Source organism: Cavia porcellus, unplaced genomic scaffold (genome assembly GCF_034190915.1).
Source record: "Cavia porcellus strain 051 isolate PalLab524CR breed Dunkin Hartley unplaced genomic scaffold, mCavPor4.1 scaffold_12, whole genome shotgun sequence".
In the NCBI taxonomy this organism is placed as follows: Eukaryota; Metazoa; Chordata; class Mammalia; order Rodentia; family Caviidae; genus Cavia; species Cavia porcellus.
Genome location: NW_026947495.1, coordinates 57,210,810 through 57,238,112, shown reverse-complemented (window position 1 = coordinate 57,238,112; position 27,303 = coordinate 57,210,810). Strand labels below are relative to the sequence as shown.

Below are 27,303 nucleotides of genomic sequence, written 5' to 3'. Positions count from 1 at the left end.
TGTGTGTATATATACACACATTATAACATATTTTTTAAATATTATTTCAAAGACCCAATGTATGTATTACTCCTTGTATTAATCCACGTGTGATTCTGAGATGGGAACTATAAAGTTGCCATCAGTTGTGCATTCTTTCAGGTCCATCCCATCCAAGCCATGGCGTGCTGTGCAACAATTCAAAACCATTCCTGAGAGACTAACAAGCCACCATGTCCGATAGATCTTTGGTGTCACTCAGAACCAATCAAACCGTGACTTGTATCTGAATGCCAAAGGGTCTGCTACTTAATACAAGAGTATATTTAAGATATGTGTGTATATCCAGATGATTAATGCAGTCCTCTTTTCCCTCAAGGACAAGGTCATTCCAGTGGAAGAAGAAGAAGAAGTTGAGCCTGCCCCCATTAGAAGGATTCTGAAATTCAATGCTCCAGAATGGCCCTACATGGTGGTAGGGGGTCTGAGTGCAGCCGTCAATGGGACAGTCTCACCCCTATACGCCTTCTTATTCAGCCAGATTATTGGGGTAAGCAAGCAGCTGGAAAAGCTTTATTCTCCTCACTTCTTTGTGTATCAGTGGCTGTTATCATATTTGTTAGGTCAGCTCATTGCTTTAATTTACTTAGCTCTTTTTGTTAGCTCCTTTTTCTCATGTCTAAAGGATGAAAATTTCCCTGAGTCTGTACCACAGAAGATGAGAAGGTAAAGCTGAGTGCTCTCGTCTGGTCCACCAGGGTGCTCCTGCAGTTAGCATGCCCATAGGTGCCATCAGGGCCGCGTAGCTTATGCCCTGCACAGATGTATAAGGTTCTTGGCTCAACTTGCAACACCCTTCACACACACACTACAATTACTTTGAATAGGGAAGCTTATCTTTATGCAAACTAAATCAGAATGCAAAGCAGGTTTGTTGAGTAATATGAAAGAGTTTTAGGGCAGTTTTTAATCTTGCTAAATAGCTAAGGTACAGAGCTTGTCCTATAACAGCAGGTGTTAGTATGTAATGTGTAATTCTCTGTTCTCTTACTGATTGTACTAAAATAAGAATGTGCAGAGGAAGTGAGAAAAAGCAAGAAAAAAGTAAAAATAATCAGAGATAGATAATAAGTTCACTTCTGTTTTTTACTTTTAGGAGTTTTTCTGTTCCTTATTTGACTTTATTACTATAATAATAAATACAAACATTTATTAAGTATTATCTAAGCACCTTATGTATGATGACTCATTTATATTTCCTAATACCCAACGGAGACAAGAATTCTTATTACTCCCATTTTATTAATAGCAAATCAAAGTTCAGAGAATTTAAGACAGCAAGTGGCACAGCTGGCACCCAAATTCAGCAAGTGTCACTCTGCTGCCGTTTTCTGAGAAATCTTGTTATTGGAAAACTAGTCATCAGAATGCCGACATATTTTTAGTGGACACACACACACACACACACACACACACACACACCCTGTGAGGTCAACAAAGAAGAAAGCCTAGAACCTAAAAAACATTAATAACTTGTTTGAGGCGAAGCATCCAGAGGGTTTGCCTGTATAATACTTCCTCAGAGCTTAGTAAGTGAGAAAATCTTGGCTCCTTCCTCTATATCTGTCTCATCACCTCTCCAAAGAAGTCATAAACCGTAAAAACGTTCCTGTGGACATGAACTGTACAGAAAAACAGGAATAATCAACAAACAACATGAATAATCAGGTCAATTGTGCAGGGAGGACCTCGCCAGTCCTTTTTCACACTGCCCCCTGGTGGTAAGTGAGGAAATCATGTAGTAATTTGTTGGGAGATAGGATATTGGAAACAGGGAACCTGGGGGGATTTATTCTTGGTTATTGGTGCAGCAGCTTTGTATGCTGAACATCTTTTAAGTAATTCACTTATATTCCTTAATTTCCTAGTAAGTAACATCCAAACATAAAGTAGTAGTCTTGTATTCACTCAGCAGAGCTGTATTGGACACCTTGCTAGGGGCTTGGGAATGCCATGCCAAGTATGGTACTTTCCTCAAGACAAATGTTAAACATAAAAATCCATTCACCGTGCAACAGATATGTATGGGTCACTGTTTCTTAGGTGCTGTTGCTTGTTCTGGGGACAGGGTGGAGAGCAGGAAGACCTGGCTCTCCTTGGTATCCAATGCTCTGAAAATAAATCTCAGTGGATAATGAGGCAGGTATAGGAGGTGGAGGGATTGGAGTGAATCTGAAAAGATTGAAGCTGCATCCTGTGTGTTTGCTTTTTAAAAGAAACTCAGAACGCCAGCTTTCTTTACCAACTATCATTCCTGTCCTATAATAGCAGAATAAAATTTATATGCACACATATTCACTCAAAGCATGTATGTGAGCTGCTGTAGGAAGAATCCTGAATTCCCCACAGGACAGCTTCCTCTGAAACCAGTTCTGCCAGCTGCTTACCATAACCTATGTGTCAGCCTTCCTTGGCCTAGATTTCCTCAAATATGAAATAAAGGACGACAAAGATTATATCTAAGAGAATTCATCTTTATTGCTCAGCAAACCACCATCTTTCCTGGCTAATAAAGAAGATTGTTTCTGTTTGTCTCAGCATAATTATCACAAATTCATCAGTAAACTCATGATGCTCTCACTTGCAAGCTATAATCCTGTGCTGTTTTTAATTGCTCTGTTTCATTTGGATTTGCCTGTAGGGTCAAATAGCCACATGTGGTGTGAAGGGACCACACTGTGGGACATGGGCCTGGTAAATGATTGATCTAGGAGCTGGATTGTTGAGCTAGCTGAGCCTTGGTCTGTCTACATAAGGCATAATTCATCTGTCTCCCTTCCCTTGTGCCTGTCTTACTTGGGAAATGCATTAAGTGTAACAACCACTGCAGTTTAGATGTAATGTGCTAGGAAAAAGCATAGACTTGGGAGTCAGCTAGATCTAGATTTGTCGTAGGTCTCTGCTCTGTACTTTCTGTGTCCATTTCAGCAGGAATTTACCTTTGCTGGGACTTAGTTTCTTCATCCAAGGGGGAAAAAATACCTTACCAGAATTGAATCCTAATTTAAGGAAATACTAAATTAAAACTAGTTCACCACATTTCTGATACCTGGCACAGAGCAAGAGTTTAATGGATGTTTGTTTTTCCCTTAAGCACACTAACTACTCCAAAAATAGCAAAGATGTTTCCCTGAACTCCAGCCAGTCTAACCACCCAGCAGTCTATGGATGAGTAGCCCCCTGGAGTGCACGCCAATAATATGATCATACCAAGAACTCATGAAGTGCAGGACTGTGGGAAAAGGCTGTGGACAGATTAGATGCCCAATCTCTCAGGACAGTTGTACATATTTTAACATTAACTAAATACTCTGTTTCTTAACACTGAGAAATTGAGAAAATGGACAATGCCAGAAGCCAAAAGAACGTGCCCAGAAGAAAGCCACTGCATTGGAGACTAGAAGATACACATTTCCTTGTCCAAGGAAGCTTCTTAGCTGAATGAAGTGAGGCACATACTTGGAAGTTTTGGGCTTCTGTTTTCCACCTATAAAATAAGAACTAGATGGGCTAAATTTGAAATCTGTAGCCCATGGGGATAGCAGGGGCAATGAAAATGATGGCACCACTGGTTTGTTGGGTTGATAACACAATTAAGAGGAAGGCACAGATTTCTCAAACACTCCCTGCATTTGTTATAATTGATTAACCTGCATTGACGCTTGAGACCATCCCATTACATTAACGTTCACTCTCAGTGTACAGCCTACAGTTTTGGACAAATGTATAATGACGTGTTAGGAGAATTTTTATTTAAACATATTTAAATGTCTTTATTGTGTACTGTTTACAATAATAAAATTTCTTCCTTGCTCTCTCTCAGACTTTTTCACTTCCTGATAAAGAGGAGCAAAGGTCACAGATCGATGGTGTGTGCCTGCTTTTTGTAACAATGGGCTGTGTCTCTTTTTTAACCCAATTTCTGCAGGTAAGGAATTTTATTTTTCATTAAGTGATTTAGGTATTTTTCCTCCTCTTTATGTTAAAGTTTCACCAAAGACTTCTTTATGTTTTAGGGATATACTTTTGCTAAATCTGGAGAACTCCTCACAAAAAGGCTGCGTAAATTTGGTTTCCAGGCAATGCTAGGGCAAGAAATTGGCTGGTTTGATGACCTCAGAAATAGCCCTGGGACACTGGCCACAAAGCTTGCTACAGATGCCTCCCAAGTTCAAGGGGTAAGCACTTGCCTGTCTGAGCCCATTTGCAGTGCTACAACCAAATACCTGGGTAACTAGTAATGGAAATTTATTCCTCATAGGTCTGAGGGTAGGAAGTTCAATATCAAGGCGCCCACAGATCGAGTGTCTGGTGAAGGCTCATTCTCCCAGATTCCAAGACGCACATCCCCCCTGCTTCTTCACCTGGCAGGAAGCTCTAAGGGGCTGGGAGAATGGCATTGATACTATTCATGAAGGCAGAGTCTTCATAACCAAAGCAACTCCCAAAGGCACCCATCACTTAAGCCTACCACAGAGGGGATCAGGCTCCAGTATGAACTTTGGAGGGACGTGTTCAGACCATAGGAGGGGAAGACCAGAGGCCTGTTTACTGGGGTAGATGTTCTTACCATAGGTCACTCTGATAATCACTGAGGAACTACTGAATTGGGTATGTGAGAGCCACAGTTCCTACCATTTCGTGGAAGTAAATGGTGGGTGCCCAGCATGATTAAACATAAGACAGAGAAGCTGTTACAAACAGTCTCTGAAAGTTCCCACTTAGGAAACAGAAAGAAAGAAGTGGTTGCTGTTTGCACTTGTGCACTCTCCAGAGAGCTTTCTGGTTTCTAAATCCCAGTACCCACAGCCCTGTTTAAGAGACTGACCACATGTGAGCGAGAGGAGGCTGTGCCTGTGCAAACCAGGTGTTTGGATTAAAGTGAGGAAGCCAAATGTACCTCATAACATCTGTCTCCACTTGTATTGAAAAAGAAAAAGAGAGATGGATATTTTTAAACCGAACTGTGGTTCACGAAACTCAGGAGAAATTAAACACATTAGATGGATAACCCCGCACTGCAGTGTGTCTCAACCAAAAATATTGAAAACGGTATGAGAGCATTTCAATGGACTTAGAATCCTGTTAGAGGAAAATCCCTAGAAACACTTATCTTTTTGATCCTTTGAAGTTTTTTCCACATATCCATAGACTTAGGGTCATATTACAGTACTTTGCAATTTGTTTCACTGGTCTATGTTTCTATTTTGATGCCAGTACTAACTTGTTTTTGTTAGAGTGGCATAGCATGTCTTGAAATCACCTATTTTTTAAAATTAATTTTATTGATATTCTTTTGATATATATATAGTGATTATATTCATCATAGGGAATTTGTACCTGTATATAATGTATCTTGATTTTTCTCCTCCCCACCACTTCCCTTCCCTCCCAAAGCTTTTGTAAATAAGAAGAAAGAAAACCACCTGTTTTGAAATGTCTTCAACTTTGTTCTTTTTGCTCAAGATTGCTCTGGCAATTCAGGGCCTCTAGTGCTTCCATATGTATTTTAGGATTTTTTTTTCTAGTTCTGTGGGAAATATCATTGGTACCTTGGTGGAGATTGCATTGAATTTGTAGATGGCTTTGAACATTTTAACATGAATTCTTCCAATCCATGAAAGTGAGAGGCCTTTCCACCTTTTAGTGTCTTCTTTAATTTGTCTAGTGCTTTGCAGTTTTCATTGTGGGCTTTTTATTCCTCTGGCTTGGAGTATTTTCCCCCTCGCTGTGTGTGTGCTTTTGTGAATGAGATTGTGAATCTTTTAGTATTTTTTTCTAAGCAAATTCATCATTAGTATATAGAAAAGTTACTCTTTTTTGTATGCAGGTTTTCTATCCTTATACTTTACTGAATTTATGTTTTAATAGACCTTTGGTGGAATCGTTAGGTTTTTGTAAGCATAGAATCATTATTTGCAAACAGGGATAATTTGACTTCTTCTTTCCAACTCGTGTGCCTTTCATTTCTTTTCTTTGCCTCATGCTTTGGCTAAAATTTCTAGTACAGTAGTACTTTGGCTCATGAATGCTTTTGTTCAGAAGAATTTGGTTCATCAATAGAAACATTAGGCAACATTTTGCTCCCATCCTCTAACTCTGCACTGGGGGACAAACACAGCTGCAGACATCTTCCTCACATGAACTCTAACATGGCCATCTTTCCTGCTCTGACATGTGGTCATGGCTTCCTCTAGTTGAGATCACAGTCACAGAGAGACCTGTATACACCTCCTGTCAAGCTTTTTTATGTGATTTTAACACATACAATTCTCAATCCAGTCTGGATCCAAAGCAAGTACAGAGCAATCGTGGTGTTACAAAAAGTGTGGAGCAGTAATAAACCTGATGAGAATGTGCAGAGCAGTTAGGAATGTAACAAGAATGTGCAGAGTGGTAAAGATAGTGACAAGAAAGTGCACAGCAAGAGTGGTAAGAAGGTTTTGAAGAAAATAAATTGTAGAAAAGCATAAGTGTGATATTTGTGGGACTGATCTGGTCTTGGAGTACAAGATGGCAAAGTCAATGATCTCGACTATTTTGAAAATCAAGATGCCATCGAAGCAGCTGATGTGGCAAGAAGAGTACTGGTGTTAGCCAAGCAGGGGACGCAAGTGCTGGGAGAGGTGGAAAAGCTTTTGTCAGTGTGATTAAATGAGAAGCAGCTGGAAAGTGATAGAGTTAGTGAAGCGATGGTCTGTGGAAAAGCCAGGAAACTGTACCGTGACTTACTGCAAGCAAACCCCTCTCCAGGTGCAACGTGGTTGAATTTAAAGCCCTAGAGGGTGGCTTGATACATTCCAGAAGAGAAGTGGCATCCACAGTGTGATAAGACGTGGTGAAGCTTCCAGTTCTGACAAGGCTGCTTCTGAAACCTACAAGGAAGAATTCAGGGAGTTAACGAAGGCGGAAGAATATGTCACTCAGCAAGTGTTCAACTGTGAGGAAATGGCTCTTTTGGAAGAAGATGCTGAACAGAACCTGTATCACTCAGAAGAGAAAGACACTGAGGACCACAAGCCCATGAAGGACCAATTGGCCCTTTGCTGTGTGCAATGCAAGTGCTGATCTGAAGATTTAGCCACTACTGGTGTGCTATGCCGAGAGCCCACATGCGTTCAAGGAACAGAATGTGAGCAAGGCCTGTCACGTGGAGGGTTGGTATGAAAATTTGGATCACAAGGCAATTGTCCATGGAATGGCTGCATGAGGTGTTTACACCTACTTTTAAGAAATCCTTTTTCTGACAACCAACTTCCTGAAGGTGCCTTCTTCTGACAGACAATGCCCCATGTATCCTCCAGCCTTGGTGGATGATATAGATGCTGAGTATGACTTCATAAAGGTCAAAATCCTCTCCACAACATGACACCTCTTCTGCAGCCCTTGGACCAACAAGTGATCTGTGACTTCAAGAAGCTGGGCACAGAGGTGCTCTTCTCCACTTCTGTTTTAATATTACCAAAGAGACATCCTTTACTCTGAGAGGGTTCTGGAAGAAACATCTTAGTGACTTCCACTGCATCAACTTCACTGACAAAGTCCGGCAAGATGTTATGCGGCGGACCTTTAACTCAGCCTAGAGGAAACATTGGCCAGAATTTGAGACCGAACATGACTTTGAAGGGTTTGATGCACAGGTAGTGGAAGAGATTGTGATTATGGGCACGAGTATGGGTCTGGATGTCGATGACGTACACAAAGAAATGCTTGTTGAGGACCATAAGGAGAAACTTGCTGTGCTCCAGAGTAAGCAGCAAAAGGTGATTGTTGAAGAGCATTCCACTGAGCAAGAGAAAGATGGGGAGGAGGTTAGCAGTGATGTGATAAAATCCATCATAGAAAAATGGAATGAGTACCAGGGCTTCTTTGAGAACCACTCCAACATAACTGTAGTGAGCGGTGCTGAATCTGATGAACAGTGAACCAGAGGTTTATGCAGCACAGGGAAACCCAAGTGGCATTAGGCAGATTTTTCATCAAAATTGATCCTGCAGCTAAGAGACAGAGAAGAGAAGAAATTCTTAAAGATCTCACCAATGTCTCCCTCCAAACAACCTCACACATCTTCCTGTCCTCCAACCCACAAGTCACCTCAAGCAAGGTTAATGTTCTCTCTTTTCATGCTGTACTGTATTGTACTTTGTTTCATATTTTTATGGTTAAAATATATGTATGATTCATAACAGATTAACCTTATTTACATTAAACCTTATGTGAAAATTTTATTTCATTCTCAACCAATTCATTTTGGGACCAAAATCATGGAGAATTAAGTTTGTAAAATGAGGAACCATGGTCCTATGTTGAATAAGGATAATGACAGTGGACACCTCTGTGTTGTCCCTGATCTTAGTGGAATGCTTTCAGTTTTTCCCCACTCACTATAATGTTAACAATGATTTTTCATATATAGTCTGTATTATATTGATACATGGTTCTTCTATTTCTAATCTGTTCAGAGCTTTTATCATGAAGGAATGTTACCAAATAGTTTTATGCACATATTGTGATTATATGATATGATAAATCTTTTGATTTATGTGATTATGTTTATTGATTTGTGTATTTTGAACCATCCTTGCATCTCTGATATGAAATCAACTTGATCATAATATGTTGCCTTTTTGACGTGCTGTCGAATTTAAGTTCTAAGGAATTTTTGTATCTTTGTTTATTGGAGTTATTGATCTATAGTTTTCCTCTTCTTTCTCCTTATCTTCTTCATTCTTCTTTTTTTTTTGAGTTTGCTGTTGCTTTTTCAAATTTTTTTTTATTTTAAAGAGATTAAGACCAAAGAGGGCATAACAAAGCAGATCAGAACAGAACAATGCAAGCAACACAGCGTTTTACCACAAGACAACCCATAATTAACAGTAGCTACCATAATGTCTCTTTTTTTGAAATAGTTGAGCATAACTTCCTATATGACAGTATCAAACATAACAAAACAGTATAAAACCATTCAAGAGAATGAATCCTCATTCTTCTTTCTATGTCCTTTTTAGAATTTGATAACAAAGTAATTCCGGCCTCGTACAGTGAGTTTATCAGAGTTCTCTCCCTTTCAGTTCTGTGGAATAGTGTGAGAAGCATTGATATTAGTTCTTCATAAAAATTCAGCAGGCAGTGAGGCAATCTAGTCCTGGGCTTTTCTTTGTTGGAAGATGTTTTCTTAAGTTTGTTTATTTCACCTAATTTTCCAATTTGATAGCATTAGTTTTTCAAAGGAATCTTTTTAAGTGTCTGTGCTATCAGATGTAATGCCTGCTTTTTCATTTCTAATTTTATTCATTTAGTTTCTCTCCCCACCAGCTAAAGATTTGTCAGTTTTGTTTAACTTTTCAAAGAACCAAATTTTTGTTTCATTGTTCTTTTGTTTTTTAAAACTCTATTTCATTTATTTATGCTCTGGCCTTTATTATTTCTTTCCTGCATTTCTAGCATGTTGTTTTCTTGTTTTTGAAGACCTTGAGATGCATCATTGGGTTGTTTAGTTGAGATATTTCTATTTTTTAATGTAGGTATCCATTGCTATAATCTGCCTTCCTTCAGTGCTATAATCTTCCTTCTATATCCTATAGATTTTATTATGTTCAAGGAATTTTAAAATTTCTCTTATGACTTCCTCAATGACGTTTATTAAAATTGTGTTACTCTGTCTCTATATATTTGTATAATCTCTAAAGGTTTTGTTGCTATTTATTTCACTCTTTTATGATCAGAAGAGATACAAGCTATGGTTTCAATCTTTTTTGAATTTGTAAGCTTGTTTTGTGGCATAATATATGATGTAGTCTAGAGAAAATTCCATGTATTAATGAAGAGAATGTGTTCATTTAGCCTATATTATAGCTTAGTTCTTATGTTTTTTAATTGATTTTTGTCAGGATGATCTAGTTTTGAGAGCAGGGTATAAAAATCCCTCATTATTATTGTATTGGAGCTCATCTCTCCCTTTAGATCTAATAATGTTTGGTGTATTAAATTATGTTCTTCAATTTGTAGTAGCTAAATCTTGGAAACAACCCAAATGCCCACCAACTGAGGAATGGATAAAAACATGTGGTATTTTTACACAATGGAATACTACTCATCTATAAAGAAGAACAAACTCAAGATTTTTGTAGGCAAATGGATGCAACTTGAGGCCACACTCATAAGTGAAATAAATCAGAATAATATGTGTAAGCATCCTATTGTCTTCCTTGTAATAAACAGAAAGAGTAAATAAGATCCAAAATCTACAACAGATTGTGAAAGGGAAAGAAACTTCCCAAAAGGAAAGACCAACTGGGATGGCAGAAAGGAAGAAAGAAGGAAGGGAAAAGAAAAACATATACATACACACACAAGATGGCTAAGACAGTCATACTACTAATTACTTTTAGTTCTTCAAAAGAACAGTTTGTACTTACATTGTCTGATCAATTTTGCATGCCTATATCTTGTAATCTGAGCAACTGTTTTGAAGATAAATAAGCAACATATTAACCATTGTTAATTTCCTTTTATATTGTTATTAAATTCTGTATAATTATTTTATTGGTTTTTCCTTTAAAACAAAATTGTATATACTAATACTAGATGTACATAGATGTGTGATCATTATATTTTCCTTATATTTTGACTCTTTGATCCTTATACCGTGACCGTCTTTGTCTCTTCTTACTGTTTATGTCTTAAAGTACATTCTGTCAGAAATAAGTAGGTTACCCTCCTTTATTCTGGATTCTATCATTTTCCATCCATTCATTTTCAACTGGTGTATGTGTTTATTGGTGATACAAGTTTCTTGTAGGAGATATATTTTGAGTCTTGCTTTTTAATCAGTTCAGTCAGTCTAAATGTTTAATTGGAGAATTAAGATCATTTACATTCAGAATTATTAATGAAAAGTACACATATGTGCTTGTCATTTTGTTGATTTTCTTTGGTCATTTGAATATTCTATTTCTTCCTTTTTTATTCATCATTGTGGTTTGATGGTTTATTGTATTGATGACACGTGATTCTCTTTTATTTATCCATTGTGTATCTACTCTTCTAGTGGGACTGATGTTTTCACGTGCTACCATAATGGTAGTTACTTATATCTTTCTTCCACTTCTGGGTGTGGGACTCACTTAAAAATATTTTTTGTAAAGCTTATCTGGTCACCATGGGTTCCCTGGTTTTTATTTATTTTGGAACATATTTAATTTCTCCTTTGATTCAGGATAGCCTCTCTTGGTGATCCTGGTAGTTATTTCTTTAGGACTTAAAATATATCATTCCATCCCCTTCCCTCTAGCCTGTAGGATTTCTGTGGAGATATTTGTCCTAAGTCTAATGGGGTTGGAAAAATGAGATGTTACATTATTCTCTTGCAGATTTTTAAATTCTTTCTTTGTCTTGGATGTTTGACAGTTTGACTGTAACATATTTTGGTGGGGATCATTTCTGGTCATTTCTATTTGGGATTCTACCGGCCTCCTGTACCTGGACCATGTCTTTCCTAAGACATTTCCTAGAGACATTTTCTCTTACTGCATTTTTGAGTAGGTTTCCTATGCCCTTAATCTTTATTTACTTCATTAAGTCCACTCACATTACTGTCCATCCATCACCATTATCCATCTCTAAAGCATTTTTGTTATCCTAAACAGAAACTCTATACTTATTAAACAGTAACTTCCCATCCCGGCCCCTAGTCTCTTGTAACCACTATTTCAGTTATTAACTTTATGAATTTGATTTCTCTAGGTGCTTCATATAAGTGTAATCATATAAAACATCTTTTTTGGTCTGGCTTATTTCACTTAACATAATTTTTCAAAATGTATCTTTGTTGTAGCATGTATCAGAACTACGTTCTTTTTTATGGTTAAAATAGTCATTGTATGCTGGTATAATTTATAACTGAAATATCCCCCAAAGGGCCATTTATGAAAGGATTAGTTTCTAGCCCATGGAACTATTGTGAATTGGTGACGATTTAAGAGGTGGGGCTCTTAAATCAAGTTAAGAAGTTAAGAAGTTAAGTCAAGAGGGATACGACCTTGAAGCGAAAGGAAATTGGAATCAATCTCTCTCTCTCTCTCTCTCTCTCTCTCTCTCTCTCTCTCTCTCTCTCTCTCCTTCCTGGTCTCCATAAGGTGAGTAGATTTCTCCATCATGCATGTACTCCCTCTGTGATGTATTGTTCTACCACAGACCTGAAAGCAATGGACCAACAGGCCATGAGCTAAAACCTCCAAAACTAATCCAAGATGAACCTAATCCTTTTTAAACTATCTTAGGTATTTGTTATAGTAACAAAAAGCTAACACATGTGTGAGTCACACTGTTTAGTCATTTGTCCAATAGTACACATTTGGGTTGTTCCCATCACTTGGCTATTGTGAATATTACTGTTACAAACATGACCATACAACAAAGAAATCCTTAATAGTATTGTACTCCTGTCTCCAAAGGAGTTAACGACACATGGGAATTCTTTATAGCCCAAATTCTTATTCATACATTTATTTCTTCAATACAACATAAAGATACACATTCTTGAACAGCACTGCATGAAAACTTAATGGTTATGAACAGTTTTTAGTTGTTTTACCTTCTTTATCTTAAACATACTAAAGTCTCTACAGCTTAATATAAGGAGATATATATATGTTGTGCCCACACATGTTTTCTACATAGAGTGCACCAAATTTTGGTCACTGAATAGCTGCAATGAAAATGAAGACTTAAACCTGTAGAATACTTTACATCAATATAGTGTATTATCACAGTGGTTCTGAGTACACTGGGACTGAATCTATTTTTATTAGCTACTTTGACTTAATAGCTGTTCATTAGGACAGCATGTAACTTTGTACCACTGAACAGACTAAATTCAGTGAGAATCAGAGTAGTATTTCATTGCTAATGTCAACTTCAAAACTGTAATTACAGAATAAACCTTAATCTTTACCAAATAATAAGTCATATTATCACAAGCTAAGTGCACAGATGCTAGGACATATGTAGCCCATGCTTAAGGCTGTTACAGCTCTGATACACATAAAATGACATTAATCAATAACTGAACTTCATATCATCTATTAACTCCATTCCTAAATTTATATTCAGAAGAATTTAAAGGAAAGACTTAAACAAATATTTGCATACTGATGTTTATAGTAACATTATTCACTGTAGCCAAAGGTAACAATACAACTCCAGTGTCTAAATTGAACAAAATGTGGGATATACCTACAATAGAATATATTCAGCCCTTCAAAAGTAATTAAATTTTGATGTACACTATAATTTAGTGTATATCAAACTTTGAAAAGGTGATATTAGTAAAATAAAGACATAGACAAATATTTTCGGAGAGTCCTAGAATAGGCAAATTTACAGAGACAGAGACTGGAGCGAATTTATCAGCAACATGAGGAAGGGAAGAGGAAGTTATCATTTAATGGGTACAGAGGTTTTTTATTTGCTGGAGATAATGAAAAAGTTTGGGGTATAAATTTGATAGTCACTTATTTTTGGTATAGAATATTATTTTCACATAGTGGCACTTGACAAAAGAGACCCTGTGTCTGAGTTGGTTTGGGTGCTTTGGTTTGCAGGCTGCCGGCTCTCAAATTGGGATGATAGTCAATTCCTTCGTGAACATCGCAGTGGCCATGATCATTGCCTTCCTCTTTAGCTGGAAGCTCAGCCTGGTCATACTGTGCTTCTTCCCATTCTTGGCTTTATCAGGAGCCCTACAGACCAAAATGTTGACAGGATTTGCTTCTCAAGACAAAGAGGCTCTGGAGAGAGCAGGACAGGTAAGCCTATGTCTTTAAGTTTCTGCTCATGGTTGAATGGCTGTGTGGCAAATTGTTAAAAGTGGAAAATACAGAGACTTAGGGAGCTGTGAGTCCGCAGACATGCATAGTTAGCAACCTCCCGCCAGCCTCTTGTATAGTGCTGTGGCCAGAGACCTAAAATGCACAGATTTCAGCAGTTGAGGAAAAATAGTGAGGTAAATGCAGAGGTTTACAAGTGCAACTTGCTCTAAAACAGTTACTTGTCCAACACCACAATTGATTGTATTCTCACTTGCAAAACTGAGCGTAGTTCAGTTTTGTATTAGATTTTCTTGGGTTAATGGTTTCCCGGAGTCCTGCTATCCACAGAAGGAACTAGTATCTTTTTTAATGGCACAGGCCTTTTATTCTCACACTTCAGTGGCTGCTAGGCTCATGGCAGATGCTTTTTCTAAATAGAATCATGAACTGCAATTTAGGCTTCAAATATACTTAGGTGTTAACTATGTCAACAGTCTATTCTAATTAGTATCTGGTCATCAAGGAGTAAATAAGAGAATGGTGGTATGAACTTTTGTCAAGGTAAAAAAAAAATCATGCCCACACAGGCACATACTCACTCTTAACAAATTCAGTATGACCAAAGTTTTGTATACTTTCATGGGACAGATGCGACACTGCCCAACTAGACAAAGCCGAAGGGTTTTATATGCCAGTGGTAAAGAGTAGTCCATCTTTGAGCCTTTGTAAAGGGTAGGACTCTAATTTAAAAAGATCGATTATTCACCTTAGAGCACAATTGAAACACACATTTATAATGTAGACTAAAAGAATAACATTAATTTTAAGTTAAATCATTTTTGACCAGGTTAATTTTTTTAAGATAGTAGAAAATAATATTTTAAATTTACATTATTAAATGCGCTTTTGTCTCAGAAGACATCTAAAGATAGCTATTGTAGACATTTCAAATGAAATTAGCAAGGAAATGTAAAGGATTTCAAAGGTAATACATGGGTATTCTTTCACCCTTCTCTCTTCCCCTCCCAAGTAGAGGCAAAAAAAAAAAAGTTAAAACTAATAGAACTTGAATTTAGCTGATAAATAACCTGATGGTCCAGTTGGGTTGACCTGTTGCAGCTTCTTTGTATTGTCAGATGCTACAACTCCCCCTTCAATTTGTACCAAATTCTGCCATTTGTAGAAGCACTAATCCATATAGTATTTAAAATATCACAAAGAGAGTTATTTTTGCTCTTTTATTCCTAATTCTCTTTCATTTTTCAGATTACCAATGAAGCCCTGAGTAATATCCGCACTGTTACTGGGATTGGAATGCAGAAGCACTTTATTGACGCATTTGAGGCTGAGCTGGAGAAGTCATTCAAGACATCCATTCATAAAGCAAATGTTTATGGACTCTGCTTCGCCTTTTCCCAAGGCATATCATTTATTGCAAATGCTGTGTCCTACAGATATGGAGGTTACTTAATCCCCAATGAAGGGCTCCATTACAGCCATGTGTTCAGGTGAGCAATGTCCCATCAAAGTCACAGAAGAGCAACATTCTAAGAAAGAGTTGCCTGGTTCCATCACTTAGCTTTTTTGCTGCCTAACAAACTGTCCCACACTCAGTGACTTAAAACAGCTGGGATTTATTATTTCTCAAGCTTGTGGATTATCAGGTAGTTCCGATCTGGGCTGAGATAGTAGGGCTTTCTGAGTACACACCTGTCCCCACACGACCTCTCTGGGAGGTGAGCTTGTTTTCTGCATGAATGGTGTCAGAGTTCTAAGTGCAACAATAGAGAACAAATACCAGTATGCAAGAACTTTGTAAGTCTCTCCATGTGTCACATTTTCTGATGTCTCTGGCCAAATAAAGTCAAATAACCAAGCCCAGATGTAACAAATAGAGAAATGGAATTCACCATTCAACAAGAGGAGTAAAACAATCACATTGCAAAGAAATGCATGATATGATGTGTTAATGTGATCATTTTTATGATCTACTACCCTTGCTAATGGTGAGAAACTTCAAAAGCCCTGAGTAAGATGGTTCATAGGGCTGTCATGCTGGACATCTACTCACCTCATGAGAAGAGAGCAGGTTTTCAGCTGACTTCCCATAGGTAGAGACAACATAGACCATACAGGGCCACTTACATCCTTTATTAATAATGCCAGAGTCTGTTTTCTTAATAAAGCCTGAAGCTGCTTATCTCATAAGATATCTTTGAGCTCAGGTTTCTCACATCCCAGAGCTTGCAGCCTACAGATTGGGTGCACATGTATGTGGGAACAGTGGGAGGCGAAGGGGAGAAGGCTTCAGGAAAAGTGGTTCCAATAAGAGTTTGTGTCTTGGGTTTCATTCACCAGCCCTGAGTTCTTTTTTACCCATGATCTTTCTCCCAGCACTTCTCTGCTCCTCTGCTATAACCCAATTCAACCAGGAAAGTCTCTTTACTAAATATTTGATATTCAAAGCTACTAATCCAAATCAGAAAACACCAACTACTGATTTGATTTTGTTAGTTTATGCATAATTTTCCAGGAATTATTTGAAAACATAAAAATTGAGAGAATATAGAAAACTCCCAGTTTCTCATTTTGCTTTAAAAACTGAAAAATCATTTTTCCATTTCATTTTGATTGCTTTCATTGCTTAAACTTTGGAGTGGACTTCTGGAGATATTTGGATTTGCAAACTCTGCTGGTAACTGAGGGTACTACACACAAGACATAGCTTCTGCCCTCACCCTTACCCTGGGCAGGGTATCTGTGAACAGGGGCACAGGTGGGCAGTTTGGAGGGCTTCTTCTCACATCATGGTCTATGCAGGATCACAGCTGTCTCTCATCATATTTACCACTCATTTATCCATTCATTAGATCTGTCTTGAACATCATTAGAGCTGAACTGAGCCAAGTAGAAGGGTACTGGCAATTGTGTCTTTCTAATCTTATCTGAATTACATGAATTACATAATTAGCATGAATTACATAGAACTGATACTTACATTGCCCATTATATCTAATGGTAGAACTTTAAGAAAATCAATCCATCTTTCAAGCCCCACTTTTTTTTTTTTGGTACCGGACTTCAAACTCATGACCTCACATTTAACAGGCAGGCGCTTATGCCGCTAAGCTAACCCCTTGGCCCCCAACTACTTTTAAAAAAACAAATTTCAAAACTTCCCCCCTATACAAAAAAGAAATTTTAATAAGAAGCTATTGGAGGCCCACCCTCTTCAGTTCACCTCCCACATATCTTTTCATAGCACACAGTCTGAAAACTGCCGATCTCTGTTTCCTACCTACCCAGACAGGTCTGAAATGTCTCAAGGCTGTTCAGTTCTGTCTTCACAGTGCCGGGTCCAGACACCCCAAACCCTTGGCTGTTACACTACAGCACCAGCATACCCCGACACTCTGTAACCCGAGTGCATGTCTGTTCGTAGGGTGATCTCTGCAGTTGTACTGAGTGCAACGGCTGTTGGAAGAGCCTTCTCTTACACCCCAAGTTATGCCAAAGCTAAAATATCAGCTTCACGCCTTTTTCAACTCCTGGACCGAAGGCCTCCAATCAGTGTATATTGTGATGAGGGTGACAAATGGGTGAGTGCTGAACCAAGGAAGCTGTACATATGCATGTATGTGTTTGGATTTGGTCAGACAACGCCACTAAGCTTCCAAATTTCTGCTTTCATTTATATACACTCAGAATGGAGAGATAATAGATTTATGAATGTAAATGAATGAAGTAATCAGCATTAAAATTATTCATAAAGTTGGCATTTGAATACGGCAACAATATGTAATTTTATTAGTCCATTTTCTGTTACTATAACAAACTACTTAAGGCTCTCAATGTATAAGGTCCACAGTTTTGAAGGCTCAGAGTCTAAGATCAGGTGTCCCTGATTCAGCCTCTGTTGAGGGCTCTTTATTGAGAGAACCTCATGATGAGTGGCATCATGGCAGAAGCCCATGCCTGAGGAAAGCTAGGGTGGAGATAGGTGAGTCTTTATATTTTATAATAAGCTTTTCTCTGGAACAAACTAGGATCTAATAAGAACTACATTAATTCCTTCTAGAGAGCAGTATTCCTAGTGACCCAGTCTCTAGGCTAAAGTCTGTGTCATCTAAAGTACATTTACTTCCAGAGTAAATGAAGCCCATTGTCTTTTGAGCCTACACAATTATGATATTTTGATGTGGGATGTAGAAAAGCAAGTTCTTCCTGCCGAACAATATTGATTGAACTCATATTCATGTGGACACAGATTTTAGCTTTGAAAATTAATTCAGTCTCAACAAGAAATATTTTTTTCTAATTGATTATTCCCAGAAGTGTTTTTAATCTTTCCTATTTTTAGAAATCTCCATATGTTCAAAAAAAACCCAAAACAAACCAGAACATTAGTAAAGTAAACTGAATTCTAAAATGTTTTTAAATTGGTCAAATGACCTGTTTTTCCTTCAGCTCAATAAAATTATAGTCCCTGTGTGGTCTATTAAATGTCCATTCATATCTAAAGTTCATAATTCAGATTTTAAGCACCACAAAATATTCACCTTTCAGACTAGAAATAATTTTCACTCAGAGTTATTTCAAGTACAATGTTATTATAGTAAGTCTTGGGGGGACAGAATAGCAAGGGGTCAGATAGTGACCGGTTTCCACGATGTATTATCTTTTAGCTACTCTCTTCCATTTGGGGAATGGATAAGAGAATCTCCTTAGATTAGCATGGAAATAAGAAATAGATTGAATGTCTTTTTTACTGCTCAAGTTTATCTTTATGCCACACCTGCCAGAATAGGGAATAGGATGTCATTCGCTTGAGTTGCTATGTCTATCTTTTGCACTTTGGCAACATGGTATGTAGATTTAGGTGCATTTTTCAGTATTCTGGGCTCCAGTAGGAGATGTGTGATTCCAATCCTGCCACCCACAGGACAGTTTCCAGGGGAAGATTGACTTTGTTGACTGTAAATTTACATATCCTTCTCGACCCGATATGCAAGTTCTGAATGGCCTCTCAGTGTCCGTTAACCCAGGACAGACCTTGGCGTTTGTTGGAAGCAGCGGCTGTGGCAAAAGCACCAGTATTCAGCTACTGGAACGTTTCTATGATCCCGACGAAGGGAAAGTGGTAAGAAATGTGTATACTTTTGAGAATTTTGCTTTCTACACGAAATTTCTGTAAAAGTGGTCTCCAAGATTGTGCCTCATCAGATTTCCTGTAAAGCACTCACTTTGGACACTTAGGCCATTTCCAGGCATTTTCTAGTTGACCTGATTCTACCTCCCAATTTCTATCATGTTCTGCCCCGTTCCAGATGGCCTGCTGACCAGTTAGGCAAAGAAAATTGGGCACACCGCAAAGCTGGAGATGAGTGTGTTTGGCAAGAGACCTTATTACTGATAAATGGAGCAGAAAGTGCAGATTAATCAGGAAACTAATGGCTAGGCATGGAAAAAGTGGGGGTGATGAGGGACATAATGATAAATGAGGAAGAAAGGGGACTGATTGTGAAAAATCAGAGAAAGTCCTGGTTCAAAAAGTTTAAGCCTAAATCATATAAGAAGCTCAAATTGATAAAGCTTTGGCAAGGATACCTGAAACATTGGTGAACTGTTTTGTTGCTTATCTTTTTTCACAGCATTTCTTTTTTTTTCCCAGCTAAATAATAAAAGATGGGCAAATCAAGTAATAAAAAGATTTTAAATAAAAGTAACATTGTTCTGCACTTTTTGCTGAAAGACATTTTAGTCACTTAATATTTTAAAAACTCTCATTGATTACTTCCATTTCCCTAAAATATTCATGATGCTGGTTTAACAAATTCAGCCTCTTTTGTTTACTTTTTTGCTTGTTCGGCTTTTTGAGACACTGTCTCACTAGTAGTTCAGGCTCGTTTTAAATTTACTGCGTAGCCCAAGCTGACCTTGAAATTCATGGCAATCCTGATGTCTCTATCTCTTGAGTGCTGGCATTACGGGTGTGTGCCACCTTTCCCAGATTTGTTAATTTATTTTCAAGACGTGAAAAGTTACCTTACCTTTACCATTCCTCTCCTTTTACCCACTTACCTCAATTCAGTTACAGCATTTTAAAATCTTTCTATTTATAAATTTAACTAACACACTTTTATTACTTTTCTACCCAATATGTAATATCCCTGGAATTCTTGCTTTCTAAAATGAGAATGTTAGCAGTCCTATTTTTTTAACTTCTTGCTCCCTCCTCTTACCTCTCAGGTTTTAACTATCCTTTAATATTATCAAGAGCATAAAATACACATTGTTATAATATCATTCCTGCTTTCACTGTAGGTTGATTTCAAAATTAGTTAAGGTTTTATTTTAATTATGTAAATATTGTGCATTTCACAACCAAGTAGTTAAATGTTACAGAATATTTTTTCTTGATACTTTTCACAAAAGGCCATCTTTTTTTTTTTTTTTGCATTCACTGCCTTTTAATTTTTCAAAAAATATTTTTCCAATTTTTCTGGGTTTTTTTTTTTTTTTGTCTATTCTGAATACCTTGCTTCTTTCCCTCATTTTAATCAATGCCTGGACTAATTTCTGCTTATTGAACATTTGTTACCCTATGAATTCTTTGCAATGTTTTCTTATTCTAGATCCATTGATTTCTTGTTTCTATATCTGGTCCTTCCTTGGTTTTCACCCTAGTTTTGTTGAAGCACATCCACAAGTAGTTTTCTAAGAAATGGTTCAGAGGTTTGAAATTGTTTTATTTTGCCTCATCAATAACTTAATCCTAATATTTTAAAACGTCCACTCTGATTTTGATGAAGAGTATAATTGTCATTGAAATGAACATAGATAAAACTATGAAAAGAATTGCTAAGAAAAACTTCAAAGAGCAACTAAAGATTCCCTTGCATAAAGCAAGTAAGCAAGTAAAGACATATTGGCAGAATCCAGGAAGTTATGAAAATAAGTAGAAAACTTTATTGTTGTAATTTATTGTTATTAATCTTAATATAAAGATTTTCACTTGTTTGAAAGAATGTGGTGATGGATGAACTTACAAAACATATAGCGGTGGAGATCCAATCCCAGTTTTCCAAAATGCCAGTTCTATTATGCTCATCAGCCAGGTAGATTGTGAACCATGTGAGATGCCATGAATACTAGGTGTAGTTCTCTGAATACTAATACTGCATGAATACTAAGTGTAGTTCTCTGAATGTGTGCAGCAAATGATGTGATCACAGGTTGGAAGCAAGGCCTATGAAGAAATCATCATTTGCTTGAATTTTATAAGAACAATATATTTTTGTTTATCATTGTAAAACATGTCTACAAACATGTTTAACTAGAAGAATACCAATTTTTAAATTCTCTTTGCTCTTCGGAAAGCTACTAAGTACAACTATTCCATATTTTCAACACTTAATTAGCTACCTATGAGGTGTGTAGTACTCTCTAAGGGAGATTATTAAGGAGCCTGAAGTATGTCTTCTGCTTTTTAGGAACTCACAATGCACATGTGAAACACTAGCAAAAAGCTCAATTTTTAGATGCTAAGTTGTGCTTTGCAGATATAAGTACGTATAATGGGAACAAGAGTGAAGGGTAGATATTGTTGATGAATGCCTTACATTTTTCTAACACTGTTTGCTTTTGCCATTGCTTATTATCTAAAATACCATCTATTCATACCATTTAATATAGTCTTTTTTTCTGATATCATAGGGCCAAATACTTTACAGTTGTAAGATTCTATGACACTTTAGTGAACCAACCAAAATGGTGCACATTTGCATACTATACTTACCTGTCTTCTAGAATGTAGTTTCTAGGAAACAGGCATTATGCTTTCTTTGTATAATAAATAAAGGCTGCTTTGTATGGTATCTTTGTGGCGGATGAGTCCATATATGATTGTTTATTGACTAAGTGAACAAAGGCTTTTACCTTCCTTGGATTTATTACCTCAATTATTAAGAAAGTTGTATCTGTAAAATCAAGAACACAACTTTGATCCTTACGTTGTACAATAACTTTGCACAGAAAATTCCTTTTCATAACTCACAGAGCTTTGCAGTAAAACAATTCTCGATGCTATATCAGTGTGTAAGGAGAATTTTTCAAACTAAATAGTATCCTGAGCATCTTCCTAAATGCTGTACCATCTGTAGAGCTAGACTCTGGGAAAAACAAAACTATAGCCTCATCAGGTTATAACCAAAGCTGACACACACTGATTCTAGAGTCTAAAAGCAAACGAATTCATTCTTCAGGGCTCTGGGAATGTTGTTTCTAAAAATATCCTGCATACCACTCGGCTCCAGAGTATGAACTTTCCTCACTGTTGGAATTCTAAACCTCTTGCCCTTTTCCATCATTTCTATTGGCAGATGATAGACGGGCATGACAGCAAAAGAGTAAATGTCCAGTTTCTGCGCTCGAACATTGGCATTGTTTCCCAGGAACCAGTGTTGTTTGCCTGTAGCATAACAGACAACATCAAATATGGGGACAACACCAGAGAAATCCCCATGGAAAGTGTCATAGCAGCCGCAAAGCAGGCTCAACTGCACGACTTTGTCATGTCACTCCCGGAGGTAAGTACCAGGCTTGTCCCTCCCTGTAGGAGACGGAAGCAGAGGAGAGGTAGGATGGCCAGATGTCTAATGGTCATGGATTCAAGGAGGAGTTCAAAGGCAGAACAGTTTATTTCTCCTTCTCCCTAGTATTGTCTTACTCCTTTAATAACTGTCCTTCACTAACATACTTTGTAGTTTGGGAAAATATTAGCTAACACAATGGATGCTATCAAGTTTGTTACACATAAAGCAACACCACAGGAGGTTCTAGCTGGGCACTGTAGGAAAAGCCTGAGATTTGAAACAGACATGAATGGACTTGAATCCAAATTTGCCACTCACTGTGTGTGTGTGTGTGTGTGTGTGTGAGACTTTGGACAATTACTTATTTGTTCTGAGATTGTTTATTTCATCTGTAAAAGCCATAAATACATTAAAATGAAAGAATACACTTAACAGCTGCACAAAGCAAGCTGCTTGCTGCTCTCCCTGACATCACTGTTTCAATATCTGGCAGTGTGTGTCACATGTGACATCGTGAGCTACACCTGACTTCATGTCTCTGCTTTTCCAGAATGAAATTTGAGCTTAGCACGGTATCTGCCTTTTTCCATTCACCAAGTGTTTTTGTTGGTGGTTAATTGCAGGGAAAATTAAGACATAAAAGCCCAGTTATAGGAGCTAAGTTGTTACCTTCTCTATTTCCTTTTTAAAAATCATCACTTAGGAATTATTTTTCTTTGTAAATGATTATGTTTGAAATTTTTGTGTATTTGTGATGAACTTTTTTTCCACAAGACTCCCAAGTCTTAGGCTCATGACCTGCTTCTGATTTTCATAGCCTCATTGACTATGGCAATGACTTTGCATAGAAAAATCCTGACTGTTTGCCACTCTTGAAATTGAAAAGCAAAGCTTGTGTGTGTCCTAGAAGATCGGGTTACTGTGCTGATTTTTACTGAACACTACTACTGTTGCACTAGAACTGCCTTAAAATTGGTTCCTTGCCTTTTTCTTAGACTTGCCCCTAAGAGCCTTCACTGAGTGCTCCTCCCCACACCGACAAAGGAGATTGTCATGGTTGTCACCTGGCTTAGCTGAGCATCAGGCAGGAGGAAAGGGAAACAAACAAACCCTGATGCGTAGTGTCCAGGGCAGACCCAGGAGCTAGATACACCTGGATTTAGATTTCACTCTTGCTGCTTATTTGTTTCTGTACAAATTTCTTGCTTCTTTATGTCTCAGTTTTACAATTTGTAAGACAAGGACATTTTAAATGATGTCCTGGCATAATTCTTGATGCTTAATAAATAGTCCATGACTTTTAAGTAGTAATGCAGCCATGTCAAATGTCTAACTAGACATTTTTCTCTCTAATTTCATCAGAAACAACAAATATGTGAAGTAGATAGTGAGGGATACTGCATTTTTCAGATGAGCTTGCAGCCCAAAGAAAATTAAATAAGTTGTTAATAATCATAGAGTTTGTAAGCAGCAGAGTATTATTTCAAACCAAGGTTTATGCTTAAAAATATCATTGTTCCAATAAGGGAGGGGACCAGAGAGCTCTAACAAGACATTTCTATTTCCGGGATTTTTCCCTTTTGGAAAGATCTTTCAGAAAAGACTCTGGAAATTAGGTAGCCTCAAATCAAGGAGGATTTCCTATACAGATTCTTACCTGGACACAGGGAGAAAGAGATTGAAAATATGTCTAAAATAAATCCAACACTGGTGATAAAATTCTCTTGTTTTTCAGCACAACTTTTGTATTTTTCCCATATTCCCAAGTGGGTTTGATATCCTTTATAGGACTCACTAACTCAAGTCAAAAAACAAGAAATAGCTTAAATTCACAGGGGAGTCCTTGATGGAAGCTCCATATAGCACGGGAGCAATGACTGTTTCTACTTCTCAAGATCTCCAAACTTTTTCCAGAAATATGAAACTAATGTTGGGGCCCATGGATCTCAGCTGTCTCGAGGGGAAAAACAGCGCATTGCAATTGCTCGCGCCATTGTACGAGATCCTAAAATCTTGCTTCTAGATGAAGCTACTTCTGCGCTAGACACAGAAAGTGAAAAGGTAAGTACTGACTTTCTAATGTCTTAGATCATCATGAGCGAATCTTTTGCTTGAAGATTTGTCCTAGAAAATGGCACTATTTCCAGTTTTCCAATTCATTAACACTAGAAATTGGCAATGATTTGTGGAAGCAAAGACAATAATCTGAAGAAAATAATTTAACATAGGATTGCTTGAAATAAAAATTTTAACTTTGTTTTTAAGATTCATTAGGCTATGGAACTTTTTCCCCAAAGGTAAATAATTAACTTTCTTCAGTAAAGGAGAGTAATTTAGGTTACCTGGAAGGTGTAACATATTTTATTGTTCACAATTAAGTAACAGAGCACATAGGCACATGTAACACAAAGAAGGTGGTATCTGATAGGCTGAGAGGAGATGCAATTGAGAAAGACACCATTATGCAAGCCAGATTTATGACCATCACTTTAAAAATCAGGATTCCATTTTGGAGAGGGTTAAATCTCCTCAGTGAAGAAAACTGCCAGGAATGACCTTTTAATTAACCTCCTACATTATTTTCTTGATTTAATTTTAGTAAACTAGACCAACTACAGTAAAAGTAAATAGTGGCTTCATACTTTAGCTCATTTTCACTTCATTGAAGTTTCTCAGACTCTGAGCTGGAATTTAAATCACTGATGCATTCAACCAGTAAACACTTGCTTAATCCCCTCCTGTACTGAGTCTTTGGGTTTACCACTATGTATGGAATTGCTGGATGATATTGAAATAGTCTCACAGTAGCGGGCTTGGGACAATCATGTGTCTACATCCACCTTTTATTCTCTTTTTGCAGACAGTGCAGATTGCTCTAGACAAAGCCAGAGAAGGCCGGACCTGCATTGTCATTGCCCATCGCCTGTCCACCATCCAGAACTCAGACATCATTGCTGTTATGTCACAAGGGGTGGTCATTGAAAAAGGGACTCATGAAGAACTGATGGACCAGAAGGGGGCCTACTATAAGCTGGTCACTACTGGAGCCCCCATTAGCTGACCTGACTCAAGAACTTTACATATCAGTAATGCACGGAGTATAGGAGAGGGTGCTGCGGGTTGTTGCGTCTTTAAAGGGAAGTGTGTTAATATCTTACCTTTATAGACATGGTCAAACACTGGGATCTGAGCTAATTCCTAATGACTTTCAATAATAATTCAGTTTGAGATGTCCATATAGAAAATGAGAGAAACCAGTGTCCTTGTAAGAATCCAAAGTGAGAGAAGCCTGTGAACTTCTCATTTAAAAAAACCAAAACAACAACAACAACAAAAAATAGTCCCCTAGAAAGGCTCAAGATGTAAAGTCCTTGATCCTTCTGAAAGGGAAAAGAGAGGGACAGATGGGGCTGAAGATAGAAGAATGGGATGAAAACCTGCGAAGATGCAGAGGCACAGAGCCTCCTGCTGCAGGCTGGCTGTTTTTGTCCAATGCCAGCTGAACATAGCTGGACCCTCTCCAGGGAGCTCACACTGGGAAATTCACATGTAGGCTTGTATGTGAGGACCCAAGTTGCAGTTGAAGGGGTGGCCGACATACAGCAGACCACAGATTGAATGTAGGGCAACATGCAAACAGAAAATCTTGCAGCCATCTTCCTCTGGTAGGGGATTGAAAAATGAATGGTCAATACAGCAAATGATATCTATAATCTTAATGTAAGGAAGCTTTCAAAAACTTCCTAACCAGATAGATTATCCTACTGTGAAGCCCATTGGTCAGCAACATACACATACTTGCTCAGAGCTTCCCAGGCTTCTCCATGGAAACACATTAACATATAAAGCAAAAGCGATGTGAGAAGAACCCTCTGCAAAGAAAATTACAGGCAACAGAGACAATGTGAAGATTAGGAAAACACTCACAGGGTGGCAATACAGTCAGTGAGACAAGAGAAGATATTTCCATCTATTCAAGTAAAAACAGGAGTCCAGACAAATGGACACACACAAACACACACCAAAGAGCTCTTGATAGTAGAAATGAAAAATGCATTTCCCATCTAACTGTCCCGTCCCCGCAGTGTCACCGCCCTCTGTCTTGCTCCCAAGCCCACTTTCTGTTTATGTATTTTCTTCACCTGGTCAAGAAATGAGCTTCTAAGTACAAGCCTGTTTAGTATTTCCCAGTAAATGCTAACGACGGTTTAGCAGGTTAACTGCTCAGGCCAGAACTATTGCTGGTTGCCAAGCTGTAGAGGTGGCAGGTAGAGGAATTCAGTGTAGTTATGAAAAATGAGAGTGCTGGAATTTGCAGAGTAAAAATGTCTACTAGAGAGAAGCTGAACACGTGCTCATCCTCTAATCTTAAAAGGGAAGCTAAAATCCGCCTGTCAAGTGGATTTTCCCAAAAGAAAACTCAGACTCTGTCCTGGGAGTTGCCAGTTTTGTAGAATGGAATTTGTGTGATATGAAAAAGAAATGAATGAATTAGCTTTTCAAATAAGGCATTCGAAAATTTATGAGTGGAGAAAGATTAGCCAGAGGGAATGTAAAAATGATTTAGGAAAACAATTATTTTTGAGACTCTGTAACTAAAGAGATGACTACAACTTCAAAGTTGAATAAATGAATAAATGAATAAATTTATTTTCTAACATGGGAGGTGTCAGTGTCTCCATTTTTATCCTGTATCCTCTACCTATCGCTGGCAAAGATTTGGTTTTACATTATTAATACTTCTATAATGGCTGAGGGATTGGCTTAACCTATTTTGACATTTATCACAAGTCTTTTTAATTTCTTAGTGTATTTATGATGTGTTGGTGCTGGGATCAAACTTTCCCTGTAACCCTAAG

General features: G+C 37.7%; 1 protein-coding gene across 1 annotated transcript in view; it reads left to right on the top strand.

Annotated features, from left to right (window-relative positions):
• Window positions 1-27,001, top strand: part of Abcb11 (ATP binding cassette subfamily B member 11) — an 85,428-nt gene extending 58,427 nt beyond the window's left edge. The window contains 10 exon segments of the mRNA NM_001173091.1: window positions 359-529; window positions 3,863-3,967; window positions 4,056-4,217; window positions 13,644-13,847; window positions 15,117-15,358; window positions 17,293-17,449; window positions 18,793-18,990; window positions 22,232-22,438; window positions 24,359-24,505; window positions 25,305-27,001. Coding sequence (NP_001166562.1) covers window positions 359-529; window positions 3,863-3,967; window positions 4,056-4,217; window positions 13,644-13,847; window positions 15,117-15,358; window positions 17,293-17,449; window positions 18,793-18,990; window positions 22,232-22,438; window positions 24,359-24,505; window positions 25,305-25,505 — 1,794 coding nt within the window. The 3' untranslated portion in view covers window positions 25,506-27,001.
• The last annotated feature ends 302 nt before the right edge of the window (window positions 27,002-27,303 follow it).